This window comes from Lepidochelys kempii, chromosome 9 (genome assembly GCF_965140265.1).
Source record: "Lepidochelys kempii isolate rLepKem1 chromosome 9, rLepKem1.hap2, whole genome shotgun sequence".
Taxonomy (NCBI): domain Eukaryota; kingdom Metazoa; phylum Chordata; order Testudines; family Cheloniidae; genus Lepidochelys; species Lepidochelys kempii.
In genome coordinates, this window is record NC_133264.1 from 34,973,329 (window position 1) to 34,992,457 (window position 19,129).

The 19,129-nt window shown below is 38.4% G+C and overlaps 1 protein-coding gene across 6 annotated transcripts in view; it reads right to left on the bottom strand.

The window, feature by feature from the left end:
- Nucleotides 1-239: 239 nt before the first annotated feature.
- The window catches only part of RHBDD1 (rhomboid domain containing 1), an 88,865-nt gene continuing 69,975 nt past the window's right edge, over nucleotides 240-19,129 (bottom strand). For 5 of the 6 annotated variants that reach the window (XM_073359894.1, XM_073359896.1, XM_073359893.1 and 2 more), the window contains one exon: nucleotides 243-4,438. In XM_073359894.1, the coding sequence (XP_073215995.1) occupies nucleotides 4,320-4,438 (119 nt within the window). In that variant the 3' untranslated portion in view covers nucleotides 243-4,319. Of the gene's footprint in view, nucleotides 4,439-19,129 lie in introns of all 6 variants that reach the window. The other variant, XM_073359898.1, reaches the window with a different exon arrangement.

Here is a 19,129-nt window from a genome sequence, read left to right on the forward strand (position 1 = left end):
TTACTGAGGCTGATTAAAGGCGGATTCCCCACTCTGGCGCTTGGAGAGTAGAAGGTGGGGGCCCGCAAGGATTCTAAAAATTAATTCGGCCACTCCAGGCTGGTATTAAACTCCTAAGGTCACAGCTTCTCTCTGACCTTGGATGGGTAGATGCTGCCACCACTCAAATGCAAAACCCTTTGGAACCCAGGAAGGTGCACTTGAGAATTCTTTTCTGTGGGGTACACTTAAGCCCTTTCACACCCCTCTCCCCCTGGGGAAGAGCTGAGAAATGAAAACAAAGAAATCAGCAGTTGCCACCAGCTAACTAAAAAAACATGTGCACAAACTTCTTAAGACACAAAAGTCCAAATCCTGTTGTTAAAAAAGGTAGATTTTATTAAAGAAAGAAAGAAAAAAATACATCTGAAAACTCATGCTATTGCTCAATTTTTAAAAAAGCAATTCCAAAAATTAAGCACCCAAAATAGTCTTCTGGGGCTTCAGCTTAAAGGTTACAAGCAACAAAAGCATCTGGGGTTAGCACAGAAGAATCCTCAAGTCACATGAAATAAGCAAAATAAACCTAATCGCGTCTTCCTACACATTTTCTGATAACTTACATATCTGGGTTCCAGATAAGCAATTCTAGGTATGATTCTGATGATTTTTGTACCTGGCGTTCAGCTTCTCACAGCATAACTGCTGCCCTGTTCCCTTCTTGCCCAGAGAACTACACAGACAAAGAAAAGCTTTTCCCCCCCAAGTTTAACAAGTTCTAGCCTCCCCATTGGCTCTTTTTGTCAGGTGCCCACTCACTTCCCTTTTCCTATGCATGCAGTTAGACTTTTTAACCCTTTACAGGTAAAACAAGTAGAGAACAGCTACCAAGAGGGATTCCATAGCTAACTGGCTGGCTGGGTGTCCACAAAAGGGAGCTATCCCTCCTCTCGTTTATCACAGCATGTTTATGCAGGAAGTACTGAATTTCAAATTCTTACTACCCTGCATAGGTACTGAGGAATTCAGGCAGCCTTAGATATTCAATCCATGACATCACATCTGCAGTCAGGGCTCTCCAAGCTAAATGGATTTATTTTTAAAATAAGAGTTTATTTTCCATTTTGGGAAAGTGCAGGGTAAAACCATATGACAGAAACAGCATTTCAGTGAACTGTATCAGAGTGTAAGGACCTGATTCTATGACAGTGTAAGGACCTGATCCGGTTCCCATTGAATTCAATGGCAAACGTCCATTGACTTCAATAGGAGCAGCTACAGGCCATAATGAAGGCAATTTGTTTAATCCACATTACCTTATAATGCGCTTTGACTGAATGTACAAATATAGTATCTTCTGTGCTGATCATTTATTAGGTATTACAATTAAAATGGAGAAGAAGTGGACAGGCTGAAACATAAAAACAAGTATTTATTTCAATTTCGTAGTAAGAAAATGTGAAAAAAGCTATATATTTAACAATCCGTAGTTATTGCTGACAAGGTTATTATCCATACATATTTCATGACAATGGTGCTTACCAAGGCATAGTAAAAAGAAAGACAATAAGAGGACCCAGCTCATGAGATTTCTGTGATCACGTGGAGTTTTGTTTTAAGGGAGCACAAGACACCTTTAGCACTAAGTCGCTTTGTGCTGAGACTTCTAAACCAACATTACAAGAGTAAATAAATGCCATAAAATGGATTTTTTTTGCCTTTGTTTAAATACTTTTCATTGTACTAAAAACGCCACAAGACTGTCATTCTTTTACAATATATTTTCTGCCTATATCAGTCTGACTGCTTTAAATATCTGAAATTATGTAGCCTCATGAACATGACCAACTACACTGGAAACTGAACACCACAGCAATGAGATCAGTTTTGGAGGGGATAATGTTCCGGTGAAGGATAAAAAATATGCACAATCACAAATACTCAAATGTTGACTTTTGCTTGCTTTGTTATATTATTTACTCAGTGAAGAAGGCAGGAAATTATTAGAAATATCAACCAGTGAAGAAGGCAGGAAATTATTAGAAAAATCAACCTATTTAAATATAAATGAATATCAGCCATTCTAGTTTGTGGCTAGTATGTATAACGTATACAAAGGACAGCTAGCTAACAAGAAAGAGTCTTTATACCGACTGTGCAATCCTGAAGGTGATCAAGAAAATGGGCCTTTACAATACAATTTTTCCTGTATTGAGCGTCCTCCAGAAAGCACTGTGAATAATGGGTCTGAACAGTATCTGCAAGTAAGATTTCTAGCTCTGCACTTGAAAAGCCAAACATTTGGCATGCCCATCTCATGCTTCTCCATGGCATGAAATGGACAAAAAGGGAAAGAGACAAAGAAGATGATAGGAAGCAGCCTGTGCAAATAAAAGACTTTTATTGATGAAAACCAGAGAGTATACATATGTATTTACTGTGCATCCAGTAATTTAACTTTCAGCTATTATTATTAAAATACATACAGCTGTAATAATATACCCAGGTCAAAACTTCACGGAGAGGGAGAGGTTTCAAGATTTCATAAAGTGCAGATCACTGATCACGATAGGTCCCTGAAAATACTCTATACAAGAACTTTTCAACCCAACACGAACATAAATCAATGCTCAAGAGATGCTAGTTGTTCCACACCGTAGGATGGCAATGAATTGTGTTTCATATGGTAACAGCTGTTACGGACTGAAAAGAACAAAACAGAAGAGGTTTGCCTATTTGGGCATTTCATTGCTCAAACTTGTTTTTAAAATATAATTGTTCTCAATGTTAATAGACAAAAAATTAACAAAGCTGTTTTTATTAATATTAGCATATCAGCTACTTTGTGTGAATAAAGACATTTTTCTTTGTTTTTCTACTTGCAAACTTAACTGAAAGACAGATCTCTACAGTACACAGCAAAGATCAAGTTATGAATGACCTGCACAGGTGTGCTAGTGTAAGAACAGAGCACGCTGAAACTTTTGTCCCGAGTGGGTCCCAGGTACGACAGCCAATATATGATTAACTGTACTGGAGAGGAGGAGGGGCAGCTAATGCTGCTAGCAGGCTCCAGTAGTCCCACAGGCTGCAGGTCTCAGGAAAGTGGCAGCGGGGCGATGGTGCTCTCGTGACACACTGCTCAAGAACAATTCTGGCTACATCTTTTCCAAGATGCATCAAGTCCTGCTGCCCAGTGGGCTTTCCACAATTCTGAGGAGGCAGAATGCCTCTAGCCACCAATATTTAGGCAGTATACTTCCTTCTCCCTACAACAGCTCACTTTCTTATGAGCTATAACCAAGCTCCAAATAAGCCAGTGTAGTCCATCAAGAGAAACAGTCTGATTTTTAAAGTTGTATGAAAAAAGATTTGCATGATGGAGTTCCTATAGTCTACAAAGTATTCTTTAAAAGGGAAATAGGTAAGTCAACAACACACAGTAACTTCTTGGATTCCAACTTAGTCTCTTGCCTTGAAAATGTTTCAGTTTTATTTGTTTAAACAATCTTTTCCCCTCCCCCAGAAATAAATATATATATATATATAAACATAAAAGTACAATAACCCCACAAAAGGAAGAACTTTCAGAATTAAGGCTGCAATATTAGGATGACCATATTGGCCATAGGCCGGGAGTATCAAGATAGTGTGAAATGTTACAAATGAGTTTTACTGTATACATATCCTAGGCAGAATGGAATGATTTGAGACAAGAAGAACCAAATTCTGCAACTTTAAAGGCTGTGCTAGCAACTTGTCAGGATTTATAGGGCTGTACCTAATTTACATATATACTCAGTCACTGATGTTTTAAAAGTACCATTTTACTCACCAATCCAAAAAGATTATTTGCCACAGGCAAAGAGAAGAATTTTGCAAGGATGATTTATATAGTTTTAAAATCAAGGACACACACTAATATGGTATCCGCATTTTCCCTTTTTTCCCCTTGATAGATGAAGAGAAATTGTTGATTGAGCTCATCAACAAACAAAAAGCCAAGGCATTAACAAAGCCTTTGTAGAGAAATGTCAGAAGTGAGTTGCGGCTTGTTACAATCATCAGTCAACCAGTTTTCTTTCATATTTTAAGTACAGCAAAATGGAGGGCAGCCACAGACCACATTCTGGCTCTTGGACCACACCCTTGGCCACTTATTTTAAGCCTAGATTTTCAGCCGTATTTTGCAAAATCCTTGGCATGTTTTGCTGTTAAATTATGTAGCCAGTAGTAAATAGTTCTGAACTAGAATAGAAACTGTATAAATGAACAGATCTGTAAACATTTTGGCAACTTTGAAGAGCACTTTACATATTTTCATTAGACCCTTGGCAATTTCACCATCTCTCAAATCTATTAAGTCTTTGTCTTCTCACTTCCTCTTCTGATAGCTGTTCAGATGGAAACCAAAACCCATAAGGTCGCCTCTCATTGCTATGACTTCCTGCACTAAAACCTGTAAGACAAAATGAAAAGCAAATGTAAACCATTTTTATCCTCTGCTGAGTGCAGAATCATACATATCCTATGATTTAAACAGTGAAAAAACTGTGTAGTGTAGTAAGGTTGTGAGCATTGTATATTTTTTTTTTGTTTACTATTATTACAAAACCATTTTAAAATAAACGTTATTGGTTTTGATATATAACAAGGAGGTTTTAATACAGGCAATCAAATAACTTACATCATGCGGCAGAAATACTTTTACATAACTCGTCTTTTGATTAATGCATTGACCAGTAAAGGATAGAATCTGAATCATAAACTGCAGTGGAAAAAAAAACTGTCATAGAAAAAAAGAAAATACATAGAACCAAAATAACTAAACAAGAGCAGCAGTTGTCATTACTGAGACCACACTGTAGTGAACTACTGAGTGTGCAGTACTGCTCTCTACTGGACTGAACCAGTACTGCTCAACTGAGTTACATAGGACCCTATCCGTGCTAACACCATTATGATTATACTCAGATTACCATTGTAACAGAAGATTATTAATCTTCCTGGAATAGTTTACCATGGAAATATCTTTGAGGGATTTCTGTACAGTTTTCGCTCAATTGCATGAGAAATTTTTGATTCAACAGTAAGGAATCTCTTAGATCAGTGCTTAGTTAGCAGATTAGTTTGTCCCCTTGGTATTAGCATTTCTGTATTACTTCATTTCTTAATATCATCTGTACAAATATATTTTAACAAACATGAAATAATTATTGGTCCTTTATGAAACTAGGTAGACTTCCAAAATTTACACTGACAAAGCAGATGAAAAAAATTTTCTGCTAGTTTAAGAGCAATCCCACTGCATAAATGTTCATTAAAAATGTTTCAGAGTGGTAGCAGTGTTAGCCTGTATCAGCAAAAAAACCCAACAAAACCAAAACAACGAGGAGTATTTGTGGCACCTTAGAGACTAACAAATTTATTTGGGCATAAGCTTTCGTGGGCTAAAACCCACCTCATCGGATGCATGCAGTGGAAAATACAGTAGAAAGTGTGTGTGTATATATGTATATATATGTACACACACACACAGAGAACATGAAAAAATGGGTGTTGCCATCCAACTGTAACGAGACCAATCAATTAGGGTCCCTGCAGATAATAGCCCACCCTAATTGATTGGTCTTGTTAGAGTTGGAATGGCAACACCCATTTTTTCATGTTCTCTGTGTATATATAGCTTCCTACTGTATTTTCCACTGCATGCATCTGATGAAGTGGGTTTTAGCCCACGAAAGCTTATGCCCAAATAAATTTGTTAGTCTCTAAGGTGCCACAGGTACTCCTCGTTTTTTTCCCCCTCCATTAAGAATGTGTACTTTTAATACAGCAATTACTCTTTAAAAAGCCCAGGACTTTACATTTTTCAGCATCCTTGTTTTATATAGTAACATCTAGACTTTTAAACTATTTACAAGTCCTCAACAGTTACTTTTGGCAAAGCAAGCTTTTTAAACTTTCAGCTAGTACTACAGTCCAAGATGTGGTGACCCATACCAGATGCACATGTAACTCCATCTTTAGTTGGCAACAAGCAAATTCAGAAATAAACTACACGTGGCAGTTCAGCTATAGCGTAGCACAGTGAGTAAATTAATCTGAGCAGAGATAGTACAGGCTATAGGTGGTTCTCTCTTCTGGCACCGTTGAAAGACAGAAAGAACCTCCCCCGTCACCACCAACTAAAGAATTCAGAGAATTCAAATTCCAAGTCACATAATAAGGAAAGCAAGAAAAGATATAAAGGCTGTGCCTAAGTATGACATCAACTGCCTATATGCTAAGGGTCCTTGGGAAAAAAAAAAGTAGAGATTGGTTTCTGAACCTAGGTACATACATTATTAAGTATAAAAAAGTTAGTTCTAAAGATTAGGGAATAGTTGCGTCAAACTGCATATATATTTATAATGTTAGTATTTATTAACTTTTCATCAAGGGATCATGTTTTAATAGTAATAGTGAATATGAAAAACCAAAAACAAGTAGTGTACTATACATATAGTGGAGCACATTTTCAGATGCGGGGGTGCTTAGCAAGCTTAAATACAAGGGGCCTGTTTGCATAGTACACAGATGACCTATCTACAGTGCAGTAAGGGAGACCTAGTTATTGACTTCTGACTCAGTTATGTTCTAATTTATAGTATAGACAGGACCTTAATAATAGACAAGTTTACGATTCTACGCAAAGACTGGAAGATGCAGAAGGATTTTTTTTGTCCTTGCAAATAGCTCAAACTCTTAGGAAATGCTGCCAAGCCTAACTAGCTGCTCAGGCACCAGTGGTTAGCTATAATAACATGGGATATTCACAAAAAAACAGAAATAGCTGAAGAACGTTTTAATTCACATTAACATGCAGCAAATCAATATAATGTGCACTGTAACACTTTAACCTCAACGTGGCCTTGCACCACATTGTGTTTCTGAATCTGAAAAAGTAATCAGTATTTTCAGATAGAGGCAAAACTACGTCATATTTAAGAAACATTAAACACAAACACTGCAACTTGTCAATTACTCTTCACCTCACCCATAAGCACACCCACCATTTCAGAACAACATGCCACTCTAATTAAGAGCTAACTAAGTGCTCCTGTATGTGATGAAATATTGCCATCTCCTTTTAAAATACTTTCCTTTAGAAACAAAGTATTCTTCCTGCTAATGTGAAAAAGCCACCCCCACTCCCCAAAGGCCATGGAATACCTCATAACTTGTACCTCCCCCCTATCCCTCTCTCAAAATGAGACTGGTTGAGACAAGTTAAGACTGATGACAACATAGCGGTTGTGATGTTATGACCTAAACCATTTCCATTCTGGATCTGGCCTAACCCCTTCTACCACGTGACCCCAAAGAGAAGTCCCACCTTAATTAGAGGAGACCAATAGGTGTCGGTGCATGGACAGTAACCCTAAACCATGGGTGCAGTAATATTGCAGCAATCCTGTGAACACACACAAGTGGAAACAGCCATGTACAGATGTTAGAGAAAAATAATTATTCACTTCAGGAGGCTAGAAATTTTGTGAGCATGAACCTTTGATTTCAGGCAGCTAAAAAGCATTACAGATCATTGAATTGAAAACAGGCCACTGACTGGCATACTAAGAGAATGTTTATGCATCATACAAATTGGCTATGGTTAATTTGAAAAGAAAGAAAACAATTATCCCAGATGTGGATGCACAATGGCAGATAGGTTCTTTATACATGTACTGAGCAAGGAAGCTCAATGATGGTTGTAAATACATCTTAAAGGCCTAAACATGCCTGTGCAAAGGAGCTGAAAGAAAAGACCCAAGGTGTGATCCCTAAAGCTTTAAATCAATATTCATTAATGAGAGTGTGTCTCAGAAGCTGGACAGACCAGGGTAAAGATTTTTTTTAAAAAAACTTGATGCTATTTTAACAATTTTTTACAAGTTCATTACTTTGTCACTAATAATGATGTCAAGACCACCATGATGGAAAAGTTTATCAGACTTTGAAACTGAAGATGTGACGGTACTTTAGAGCATACAGTACCTTACATTTTTCTAGGCTGAATGGATGGGAAGGTATGGTGAAAGAGTGAGCAGTGGGGGCTTTTCAGCAAATTGTTTGGTTTTCCACACTGGTACAATTTGTATGGATTTTTAATTAATATTTTGTTCAGATGTCCAGAGTTTTGATGGGCATAAATACATTTAATATACCAAAAATAGTCAAAGCATGAATAAAATACTAAAACCACTGCATGCAGAGGCAATATAATAAAGGCCATGATTGCAAATGACTCTTCATGGGCACACCACAAGGCCACACAGAGACCTACTGAAGTCACTGCAGCTTTGCATCTGAGCAGGGGTCCAGACACATAGTCAACTGAACAACTGGGACTTAAATTGTATTGCAGCTTTAACTAACATTATGACATACTTTTCTAGATTATTGCTACTCTGAAAAAAAAAGTTTTTCATTTTCCTTCTTATGTATCACAGTAAAACGGTCAATTAAAAATCAGGGTCTTCCAGGATCCTGTTTATAGAGTGCCCATGTCCAGTTTTAGTATCTGGAAGATAAGACAACAACATTAGAGTTAAACAAAAACTGGGCACAGTACTCACAACTCCTTAAAGTCCAGCCCCCACACCAGCAACAAAACAAAACAAGATCTGGTGAAAAAAGTAGGAACAATTGCTCAATTATATATATAGTGACCCAAAATGAAAGGCCTTGCAGTGAGCCTTGAAGACCGCTTCAGAGACATCCTCCAGGAAAATGTCCTCACTGAGAGAATTCCATAGATGCATTCCAGGAAACATGAATGCACTACTCCTGGTCTTATTCTGATAAGAGACAGAGAGCTGAAATGCCCTTGTACACACTGGGGAGAGGTGGTTGTTCATGTCCCTTGTATTAAGGGTTTTATACATTATTAGAATATGGCTGGATACTGATTGCCCAAAGCCACATTTTGACCAGCTAGTTGGGCCTTTTTGATGAGGTCATAGTCATGCAACAACTCCTCAGCCCTGGTATACACTACAAATGAATATCGATATAACACTGTCGCTCAGGAGTGTGGAAAATCAATACCCCTGAGTGACAGAGTTATACCGACCTAAGCCCCAGTGCAGACAGCACTATGTCAGTGGCAGGGCTTCTCCTGTCAACATAGCTCCAGCCTCTCTGAGAGGTGGAGTACTTGTGCTGACAGGAGAAGGTAGCGTCTTCGCTAAATGCTACAGCGGCTCAGCTGCACCCATTAAGAGTTTATCATTTAAGCACACCTGTAATTCTTTATGTACAGAGGAAATGTTAATGTTAAGGCAGGGAAGGGACAAGATAAAAAAAACAACAACCTAGGAGATAGCAATAAAGAGAGGCAATTGAGTGGGGGATGTTTCCTCTTGAGGCTAAAGAAAAAAGTGACAGTTTAAACTGCCTTCTTTGCCAAAATAACAAACTACCCCTTCAGTCACTTTTAATCCGTGTACTATAAAAGATGAACTAGAATCTTTTCAGTAGTGCAGAAGATTATTTGCAAACCACTGTATGCTGAAAGTGACAGTTCATTCAGAAACTGCTGCCAAAAAGGGCGCCTGGATTTCTGGGTAAGAAATCAGGTTGCAAACATCCAAATAGTTCACAAAAATGTAAAAATAATTAAAGGGATAAATTCTTAGGCCCTGATTTCTGAAAGCATTTGGATACTACTGGGCTCAATGTTGCAACACCTAACTGATTTAGGAGTCTAAATTTCATTTTCAAAAGTGATTTGGGCACTTAGAAGCTTAAATCTCAGATGGAATTTGGACTCGTGTCTAAATCCCTTCTGAAATATGATATTTAGACTCCTAAATCCATTAGGCATTGCAACACTGAGCACAGCAATGCCTAAATACCTTTAGAAATGCCTTAGCCACTTAATCCCTGCCTACAACTAGAGAATTTTACAAGAAAAAAATTTCACCAGGGCTACCAGTGTTTCAATGGAACCTATACAAATGAGAACCAAAATGTATAGATAAAAGCTGGGGCAGCTTTTGGCATTTTTATCACCATGTTAAGTAAACCAGCTTTTCAACCATTAGCTACATCTCCTTCAGTCCAGCTACTGTAATGAAGCACATAATTCTGAATCTACAACTTTTTCATAGAAATTATCATATAACATATGTGTTGAGGATACTGCAGGTACACTCCATGCAATGACTACCTGGCATATCAGACATCAAAAAGTGGTTAATTAACATATATGAAGACAATCTTCAGATATTTTATATTACAAAATCATTTTCTAAATAAAAAATAATTACTATCATCCAGGGTAACATCTAGAGAAGGAATCATTTGCATGGCAGCATAAAAGGAGTTTGGAAGAAGGCATGTTAAAAAACCTTGATGGCTGAACTTGGATGACATTTTTATTAGTAAGAAAAAATAATGCTCTTATTTAAAGTTACTTAAATCAGAGAAAAAACTATAATGCAGAAAACTAAATTTGTATGCAGAAATATTATTTGTTGGTACTAATGGAAGTTGTTAAAACACAAGAAAAATAGAAACACAAAAACTCAGGAGGTTACAGAGGTTATCAGCTTATTTCATTTTAACAATAATAAATTCAATTTGACCTAAACAGATTTTTTCACTCAAGTTCTGAGTTTGGAAGCAAGTTACAGGCATTTTAAACACAGTCATTATATGATGTGATCACCTAAACTCAATGAGACAGACATATATAGCCTGAATGCAAGAGAAATTAAGTATTCAGCCACCAGTGATGGTTAACGCTCTGTGCTGAAAACGTGAAGCCCAATATTTATTTCTATAATGCCTAAGAAGGTAAAAGCTGTTATTTTATATTCAGCTCCTATTACCTCAGTTATTCCTGATAATTAAAAAAAACAACTGAAAACAATGTATTAAAAAAACTTTTACTCAATCCACTAGGTCCAATGGCCTTCGAGCCAGATCCTCAGAGGCACTCAGCTTCCACAGTTCCAAATGACTTCAGTGTGACTGCTCATGCTTAGCATCTCTATAGATTAGGCTCTTAAACTGGCATTCTTAAGCACTATATAATAGAGTATTTTATCTTTACAATCATGGCACAAGATACACTAGCATTCTAAGCACCTCTTTCTTCCAAAAAAGGAATAAGCCTCCTGCTGTAATCTTACACTAGAGCCATAAAAAGAAACAGATATCATTTGGGACATTCCACTACATCAGCAAATGCAAAGAATTAACAATTGTTACCTTCTTCCCCACCCACAAAAATAAATTTGCTTTCTAGTTACAGGGTTTTCTTCTTTGTAATTCATGTAGAAAGGTTTTTTTGCTTTTCTATCTGACACTGTTAACTGTTCTCATTTACATTTTTGGCACTTTCTAAAACTGTTCAGCTGTAGGACTTGATATTGCTAAAAACTGCATCACAGCAGTCTATGATACCAGAATGAACCCTCATATATATTTGATAGATTATATATGAATGACATGTATCTCAAATCTAGCTATCTATATATATCTCAAACGATCTCCAATATTAATGCAAAAGGCACAGTCGAACACTTATGAAGCACTCGGGGTTCAGTAATGGAAAGTCCTTCAACCAAGCTGAACTGTTTGAAACAGATCATTTAAAGTTAAGTGAAGATTTCATAGTTCAGCATTATCATTTTCCGACACAGACCGGTTACTATCAATTAAGGAATAGATATTTCTTCATTGTTTACTTTCTATCTGCCATCAAATTACTATTACCTTATCAACAAAGGATGAGTAAATGAGAAACCTGGAATAAGATATATGACAGCAGAAGCCCTATGCATTTTATATATTAAATATACTTTCATTATTCTATTATTATATACAACTTTCCAGTTTGTTAAAAAATATTGCACCTAAAGTCACCAAGGCTAGATAAAGTTTGAAGATATTAAAAATTCTGCTGTCTTCATCAGATACTGAGTATAAACACTAAAGGCAGCCCCTACCACAGGAGCTAACCTTAGGCACCTAAAACAACTAGCAGGAGATTCTACTGTAGGCTTCTAAAACCAGAAATCTGGCTCACAATAGTTACACTGATCCAACCACAATGTCTAGCTCCAGAAATGCCGTGTTCATTAACATCAAATTCTAGCCACAGTGATAACTACAAAAAAACTGCTACCATTGGGCCAAGAGCAATCTGACCTATCTAGCCTCATCTTTTGCAAAGAGTTCACAATATAAAACTGCATTTTGGAGGATCTATCAGAAAACAGTTAATCATGCTGTAATGCAAAACCTAAAAGCTAATGAAAACGATACAATTTCTTCCAAGCACACTGAATTGCCCTTGAAAATGCTGATTACCTTTACTGTAAAGTTGGCTTCCTGGAGACCTATGAAGCTCCATTCTGGACTTTGTAGTAGATAATATCACTGCGACCCCATGCAATACCACTGATCTCAGTAGGATTGCATGGAATATATATAAGGGAGCAGTTGGCCCACTGTCTCCAAACCAGTACACCAGCCTACATCTGGACTATTATAATTTTGGGATGAACACTTTTCATTGTATGTGCAATGTTCCATAAGCAAATAGGTGGGGTGTCTAGAAAACAATAAGATTTGGGATCTTTCCATCACCTCTAAGAGTTGAATGGATGACTGCTGAATCAAACAAAGTGCTGATGCTGTTTGATTTGAAATATTAATTTGATGGCATACTTCATATTTATCCAGGAGATGGCACCAGAGTCACATAGTCAAAACATTCAAGAAAACTAGGACAAACCCTAGACAACAAAGCATTCCGCATAGTAAGCAGAATTAGGGTTATTTTGAAACAGATGGGCTCTACAGAAGCTGCTGCACTGAATATTATAGAGTTGTTTATTGTCTGGCTGGTTTGAAACCCAGGGATTATTCACAAGCATCTAGCAGTTTCTGTGTCACATCAGGTTTCATGTGAAGCAGTGTAAAGTTAAAGCCCACTGGAATACATTACATATAGATACACACACACACACACATATAAGTACTAATCCAGTCCTGCATTCAATTGTGCCCTGTACTTTGTAACCCAATGTTTGTTCTGGAAAGATCAGCATCATAACCAATATTCTAACTCTAATGTAGAGCAGTGAGCTAACAGACCCAATACGCTGGTCTAAATTTAGGAGGCCTGTTTTGTTTTGTATTTTTAAATCCTTATATTCAACATCCAACATCTTTTCCAGTTTAATAAAATATATTCTGAGCACAAAAAGCTGTCCTTGGAACTCTTGTGCAGGAACAAAGATTTTATAGGAACATCAGTTTCAAAGGACTTATTAAAACTGGAAGCCACTTAACATCCATCTATAGCAGGTGGGTATAGGCAATGAGGAGCCATTTTTCTAAAAATCTTAAACCTATACATCACTACTGTATATTACAAGCATGAACATAGTAACAAGGCTCAGAGTAACAGAGTACCATCTGCAAATAACGCCTCTGAAAAAAATCTAAAGAAACACGGACTTAATAAACTATATCCAGAGTACTTGGTAAATGCTTTCATAGGGTTCAAGTAGTGATATCCTATAAGTTGCCAGAGAGGGATCTAAGTCACCAAAGTTAATGTATTTTTGTGGGAAAGCAGGGGGGAGGTGGATTCATTATTTAACACAATGGATGATTCAAAATAACTAAGTCCTTCAGTGTCTGTCTCCTAGTCTATCTTCTTCTTATGTTCACTTCATAACTTTTCACCAGTGTCGTTTTTCACTCACTTGTATTTTACATTGCTCTCCCTCAAAAGGCACAACTAAATAGTTTTAAAAATATAGCTCATAGTAGGGAAAGAAGAACGCAAGGCAAGAAGCAGCTACAAAAATTAACTGCGCCAACAGCAGCAATTTTATAGTTCATTAAGGTATTTGGGTGGGAAAGGAAAACATCCAAACAGGGAGACAGAAGAGCTGATTCTCGGAAGAATCCTGAGAAGAATATTTCCTGTTGAGAAGCCTGGGTAAAATCCAAACCCTATGAAGTCAGAGTTTTGACACTGACTTCGATAGGGTCAGGATTTCACCCTGTGTCTTAGCTAAAGAACTTTTGCCATGAATTCTGGAGAGTAAGGACAGCCTACAGAAAGTCCTAGCTGAGGACATGGTGTAGCAATGTGTGACAGGAAGACAAGAGCATGTCCAAGAAAGCCCTGACATATTGCTGAAAAAGGCATTTGGGTTCTGCTTGAAGAGATTTGAGTCTTAAGAGTTCCTCTTTTCCTGCTGGTTAATTCCTTGCCTGAAGTCCTAATTCAACATTTGTGTCATAACAACTATTTCCAGCTACCATTTGTAGCATCTCAACGAGGATTATGACATTTCAGTTCATTGCTGTGGAATGTGCATGACGTAAGGAACATAGGGTTATGATATGACTTTAAGCAAGGAATAAGCAGCAGGAGCAGGCAAACCTGTAAGAGACAAGGATCCTGTTTTCAGACAAATATCCTTAACAAGACAAGAAACCTGAAGAATATGACCTACAAGCAGAATGCTTTCTTAAATAGAATGTTTTTCCACTAGTGCCAAACAGATTTTAATGCTGTATAAAATATATTTTAAAAAAACTTTGTATTTGTTCTGGAAACAGCAAAGCATATTTTACAATCCAAACAAATTTAACATCTGAGTCATCATAAAGGGAAGATTTGTAAAACTAGTAAGAATGAAACACAGTAATGGTACACAATAATTGTACACTAATTAAGAGATTTGCTTAAAAGTGCTTAGTTTTAGCCTATCTTTGCTCCCACTCAAGTAAACAGAAGTTTTAATGCATTTGGAAATACCTCCCTAGGTTTCTAGTGTGAAACTTCGTCTCTTAAGCAGCTCAAGGTTCCTTATGGTGGTTTTATAAAAGTTCAAGGAGTTTGTAAAAATTCTTGAAATACATGTTTCACTTTATTTACCAGTTTGACTAAGCAACATCAGTTTGAGAAATATTTGATGAATTATCATCAAAACTTTAAATTCATGCTTGGCTTTCATTTACCTCAGATGACAGACTGTATTTCTTCCATAGCAACATATAATACTTAGGTCTGCTAATTATGCTGTAATGTCAGGGCATTATTTCATGTGTTTCAAAGTTCACAAATCGCTCCTGGGCATGGTACAGATTATACGAAATGCATTCCACAGCAATCTCTGTAGCATATACTTGGCTTGCCTTGATTTTCCAACATAAAATGCCAATATTTAAGTAGTTTTATTATAATAACTGTCAAGGTTCCTCCCCCACTCTGAACTCTAGGGTACAGATGTGGGGACCTGCATGAAAAACCTCCTAAGCTTATCTTTACCAGCTTAGGTCAAAACTTCCCCAAGGTACAAAATATTACCCCCGTTATCCTTGGAATGGCCGCTACCACCACCAAACTAATACTGGTTACTGGGGAAGAGCTGTTTGGACGCGTCCTTCCCCCCAAAATACTTCCCAAAACCTTGCACCCCACTTCCTGGACAAGGTTTGGTAAAAAGCCTCACCAATTTGCCTAGGTGACTACAGACCCAGACCCTTGGATCTTAAGAACAATGAACAATCCTCCCAACACTTGCACCCCCCCTTTCCTGGGAAATGTTGGATAAAAAGCCTCACCAATTTGCATAGGTGACCACAAACCCAAACCCTTGGATCTGAGAACAATGAAAAAGCATTCAGTGTTTTACAAGAAGACTTTTAATAAAAAATAGAAGTAAATAGAAATAAAGAAATCCCCCCTGTAAAATCAGGATGGTAGATATCTTACAGGGTAATTAGATTCAAAAACATAGAGAACCCCTCTAGGCAAAACCTTAAGTTACAAAAAAGATACACAGACAGAAATAGTTATTCTATTCAGCACAATTCTTTTCTCAGCCATTTAAAGAAATCATAATCTAACACATACCTAGCTAGATTACTTACTAAAAGTTCTAAGACTCCATTCCTGTTCTGTCCCCGGCCAAGACGACTACAGACAGACACACAAACCCTTTGTTTCTCTCCCTCCTCCCAGCTTTTGAAAGTATCTTGTCTCCTCATTGGTCATTTTGGTCAGGTGCCAGCGAGGTTACCTTTAGCTTCTTAACCCTTTACAGGTGAGAGGAGCTTTCCCCTGGCCAGGAGGGATTTCAAAGGGGTTTACCCTTCCCTTTATATTTATGACAATAACCATAAGGGATTCTCTCAGATTATAAACATCTGAAAACATAACCTTTTTTCATGAAAATCTATCCATTTCTAGCACACAAAGTATGAAGAGGGAAGTTGAAAAAAAAGCATACAAATTAAAGGCCAGATTTCCAGCCCCTTCCTGCCATTCAGGCAGTGCAGAGAAGTCATGAGGCCAGCTTAACTTGCTACCTGAGGATTCCTCCAGTGTGGGGAGAATGCCCAGGGGATGCAGAATACCCACGCTGCTCTAAGATGCACTGGGAGCCAAATGACCAAACAACTGGAAAGTCACAAAGGCAGCATAAAACTATCTTTTTTCTTCCCACCTCCACCACTGTGTTGTGTACAGCTGAGTCATATCAAATGATCTGGGCATTATCATTTAACATCATCTAGGCAAGGCAATATGATTTTGCTTCTACCTAGCTCACAGAGTATCACTTCCAGCAATCTACGGTGTCATTTCCAACATTCTACATGAAACTTGCGCAATTCCGAAGTGTGAAACAGCTTTGTCATGCTGCGGCAAAAGTACATACATACAAACGCTCACAAATTCTTTTTCCTGATGACAATGTCTATAGACATACTCTAAAGATTAGAAGATAATAGAGGCTGATGCAAAGGACAAAAGAAAGCCCACTAGCTAGTGGACCATACTTTGGAATGGCTGACAGTTGACAACTGAAGTTGGCAGGAAATTAATCATAGCCTAAGGAAGTAGGCTGAAAAAGCAACATGTAATGAGTTCAGATACAGCTAGATTCTTATAAGGAGAGCAAGTGAGAAATACTCAAACAAAGAACATATTTAAAAAGAACAGGAGTGCTTGTGGCACCTTAGAGTCAAACAAATTTATTAGAGCATAAGCTTTCGTGGGCTACAGCCCATTTCATTGGCTGCATAGAATGGAACATATAGTAAGAAGATATATATATATATATATACATACACACACACACACACACAGAAAGGGTGGAAGTTGCCATGCAAACTGTAAGAGGCTAATTAATTAAGATGAGCTATTATCAGCAGGAGAAAAATAAACTTTTGTAGTGATAACCAAGATGGCCCACTTAGACAGTTGACAAGAAGGTGTGAGGATACTTAACTTAGGGAAATAGATTCAATATGTGTAATGACCCAGCCACTCCCAGTCTCTATAACTGGTGCACTGCTGAATAGGTGATCTGGTGCCAGATGCACCAATTCCAAGGCTTGATTGCATCAGTGTAGAGTGGGGCAGACTTTGCTGCTCCCAGCTTGTTTATATAAAATACTGTAGTCATGTTGGCTGACATACTTGCACGTGTGCAAAATAGATGAAGGGTGGAAACTTCCTTTAAGTTTCATGCACTGCCTGATGCTTTAGAAGGTTGATGTGCAGTCTGGATCCCTTCAGAGTCCAGGAGCCCTGCGCTATTTGGTCACTCAGGAGAATTTCTGAGCCCAGTAGGGAGGCATTCATAATGTCTTTATGCGGTGGGTTTATGATGGTGCGTGAATGAAGGGAACCCCTACTTAGACAGTCTCTTTGATTTGCCACCAGGTGAGGGACATGGAGATGTTCAGAGGAAGCAAAACTCATTTGTCCAGGATGTCTGTTGCAGGTTAGACCATCTGTAACTGTGCCTGCAGGTATGGGTGATGGAGCCTCACGAAAGGTGTCACATAGAGATAGGTGGCTATGTGGCCTAAAGGAACCAGATCAGACTCCACTGTCCTTTGGGGTGAAATTGAGCAATGAGGTCTCTCTGTGTGAGGAAGCTGTCTAGCAGTAAGCATGCTTTGGCCAAAACTGAGTTCAGATTCACTTTGATAAATTGTATAATTTGGGGATGGGGGAGGGTTAAAGCAGACTTTTCTAGATTTATCTGGATTCCAAAAGAGTGAAAGAGGTCACGTATGGAGATGACCACCATTTGAACCTTTCTGATATGATCGTCCCCTGAGCAGTCCATCACTGAGCTAAGGAAATACCAGGTTGCCTTGGTGATGCAGGTATGTCATTGCCACAGAAAGCATCTTTGTGAAAACTCAGTGCCATCAAGAGGCTGAAGATGAGAATTCTGTATTGAAAATGCTCTTGGGCCACCTTAAATAGCAGGAATCTCCTGCATGCTGGATGAATGTCTATGACAGTAGGCATTCCTCAAAGTGAAGGTCACAAGCCTGTCACCTTTGTTTAGGGAGGGAATCATTAAGGCCAAGGTGATCATCCTGAATGATGTATGAAGATGTTCAGCTACCTGAGGTCAAGGTTAGGTCTCCAACCTCCCCTCCTGCCCTCACTGCCCTTCTTTTTGGAAGCAAGGAAATATTGTGACTAAAAACCCCTGTCCGTGTTAAGACGACACCAGTTCTATTAGCCCTAGCTCATTTAGGGATTCTCTAGCTGATCTCTACCTCCTTTATGAAAGGGGTTCCTGAAGAGGGATGCGGAGAGGGATTTTGGAAGAGGAGTAGAAAAGGAATTCTATTGTGTAGCCAGTCAAGATGATGTCTAGGACCCATTTGTACACCGTGATAGGCCACCACAATGGAAGGAAACAGGCCAGGCAGCCACCAAAGGGGGTGGGGGTAATTGGTGGTGCAGAGACTGGTTGATGGCTCTTGAGTGTTCCATCAGAAGGCCTTGGCAGGAGGCTCAGACTAAAGAAGAGATGGTGGTGGTGGTGCATAGTGCCTGCTGTATTGTACCCTCTGGTTCTTCATAGGGGGTTCACAGGCTCTTTGATGATAGATGGGCTGAGGTGGTTAGGAGGAGGCGGCTTTCAATATTTCCTCCAGCGTGTCGGGGTATATGCCCCAAGGAACAGAGAGCTATGCAAGAATCCTTAAGGGCGTAGAACGACTCATCTGTTTCCTTACCGAACACGTCGTTATCCTCAAAGGGGAGATTTTCTACTGTTGTCTGGACCTCCTTGGCAAACAGAGGCAGCTAATG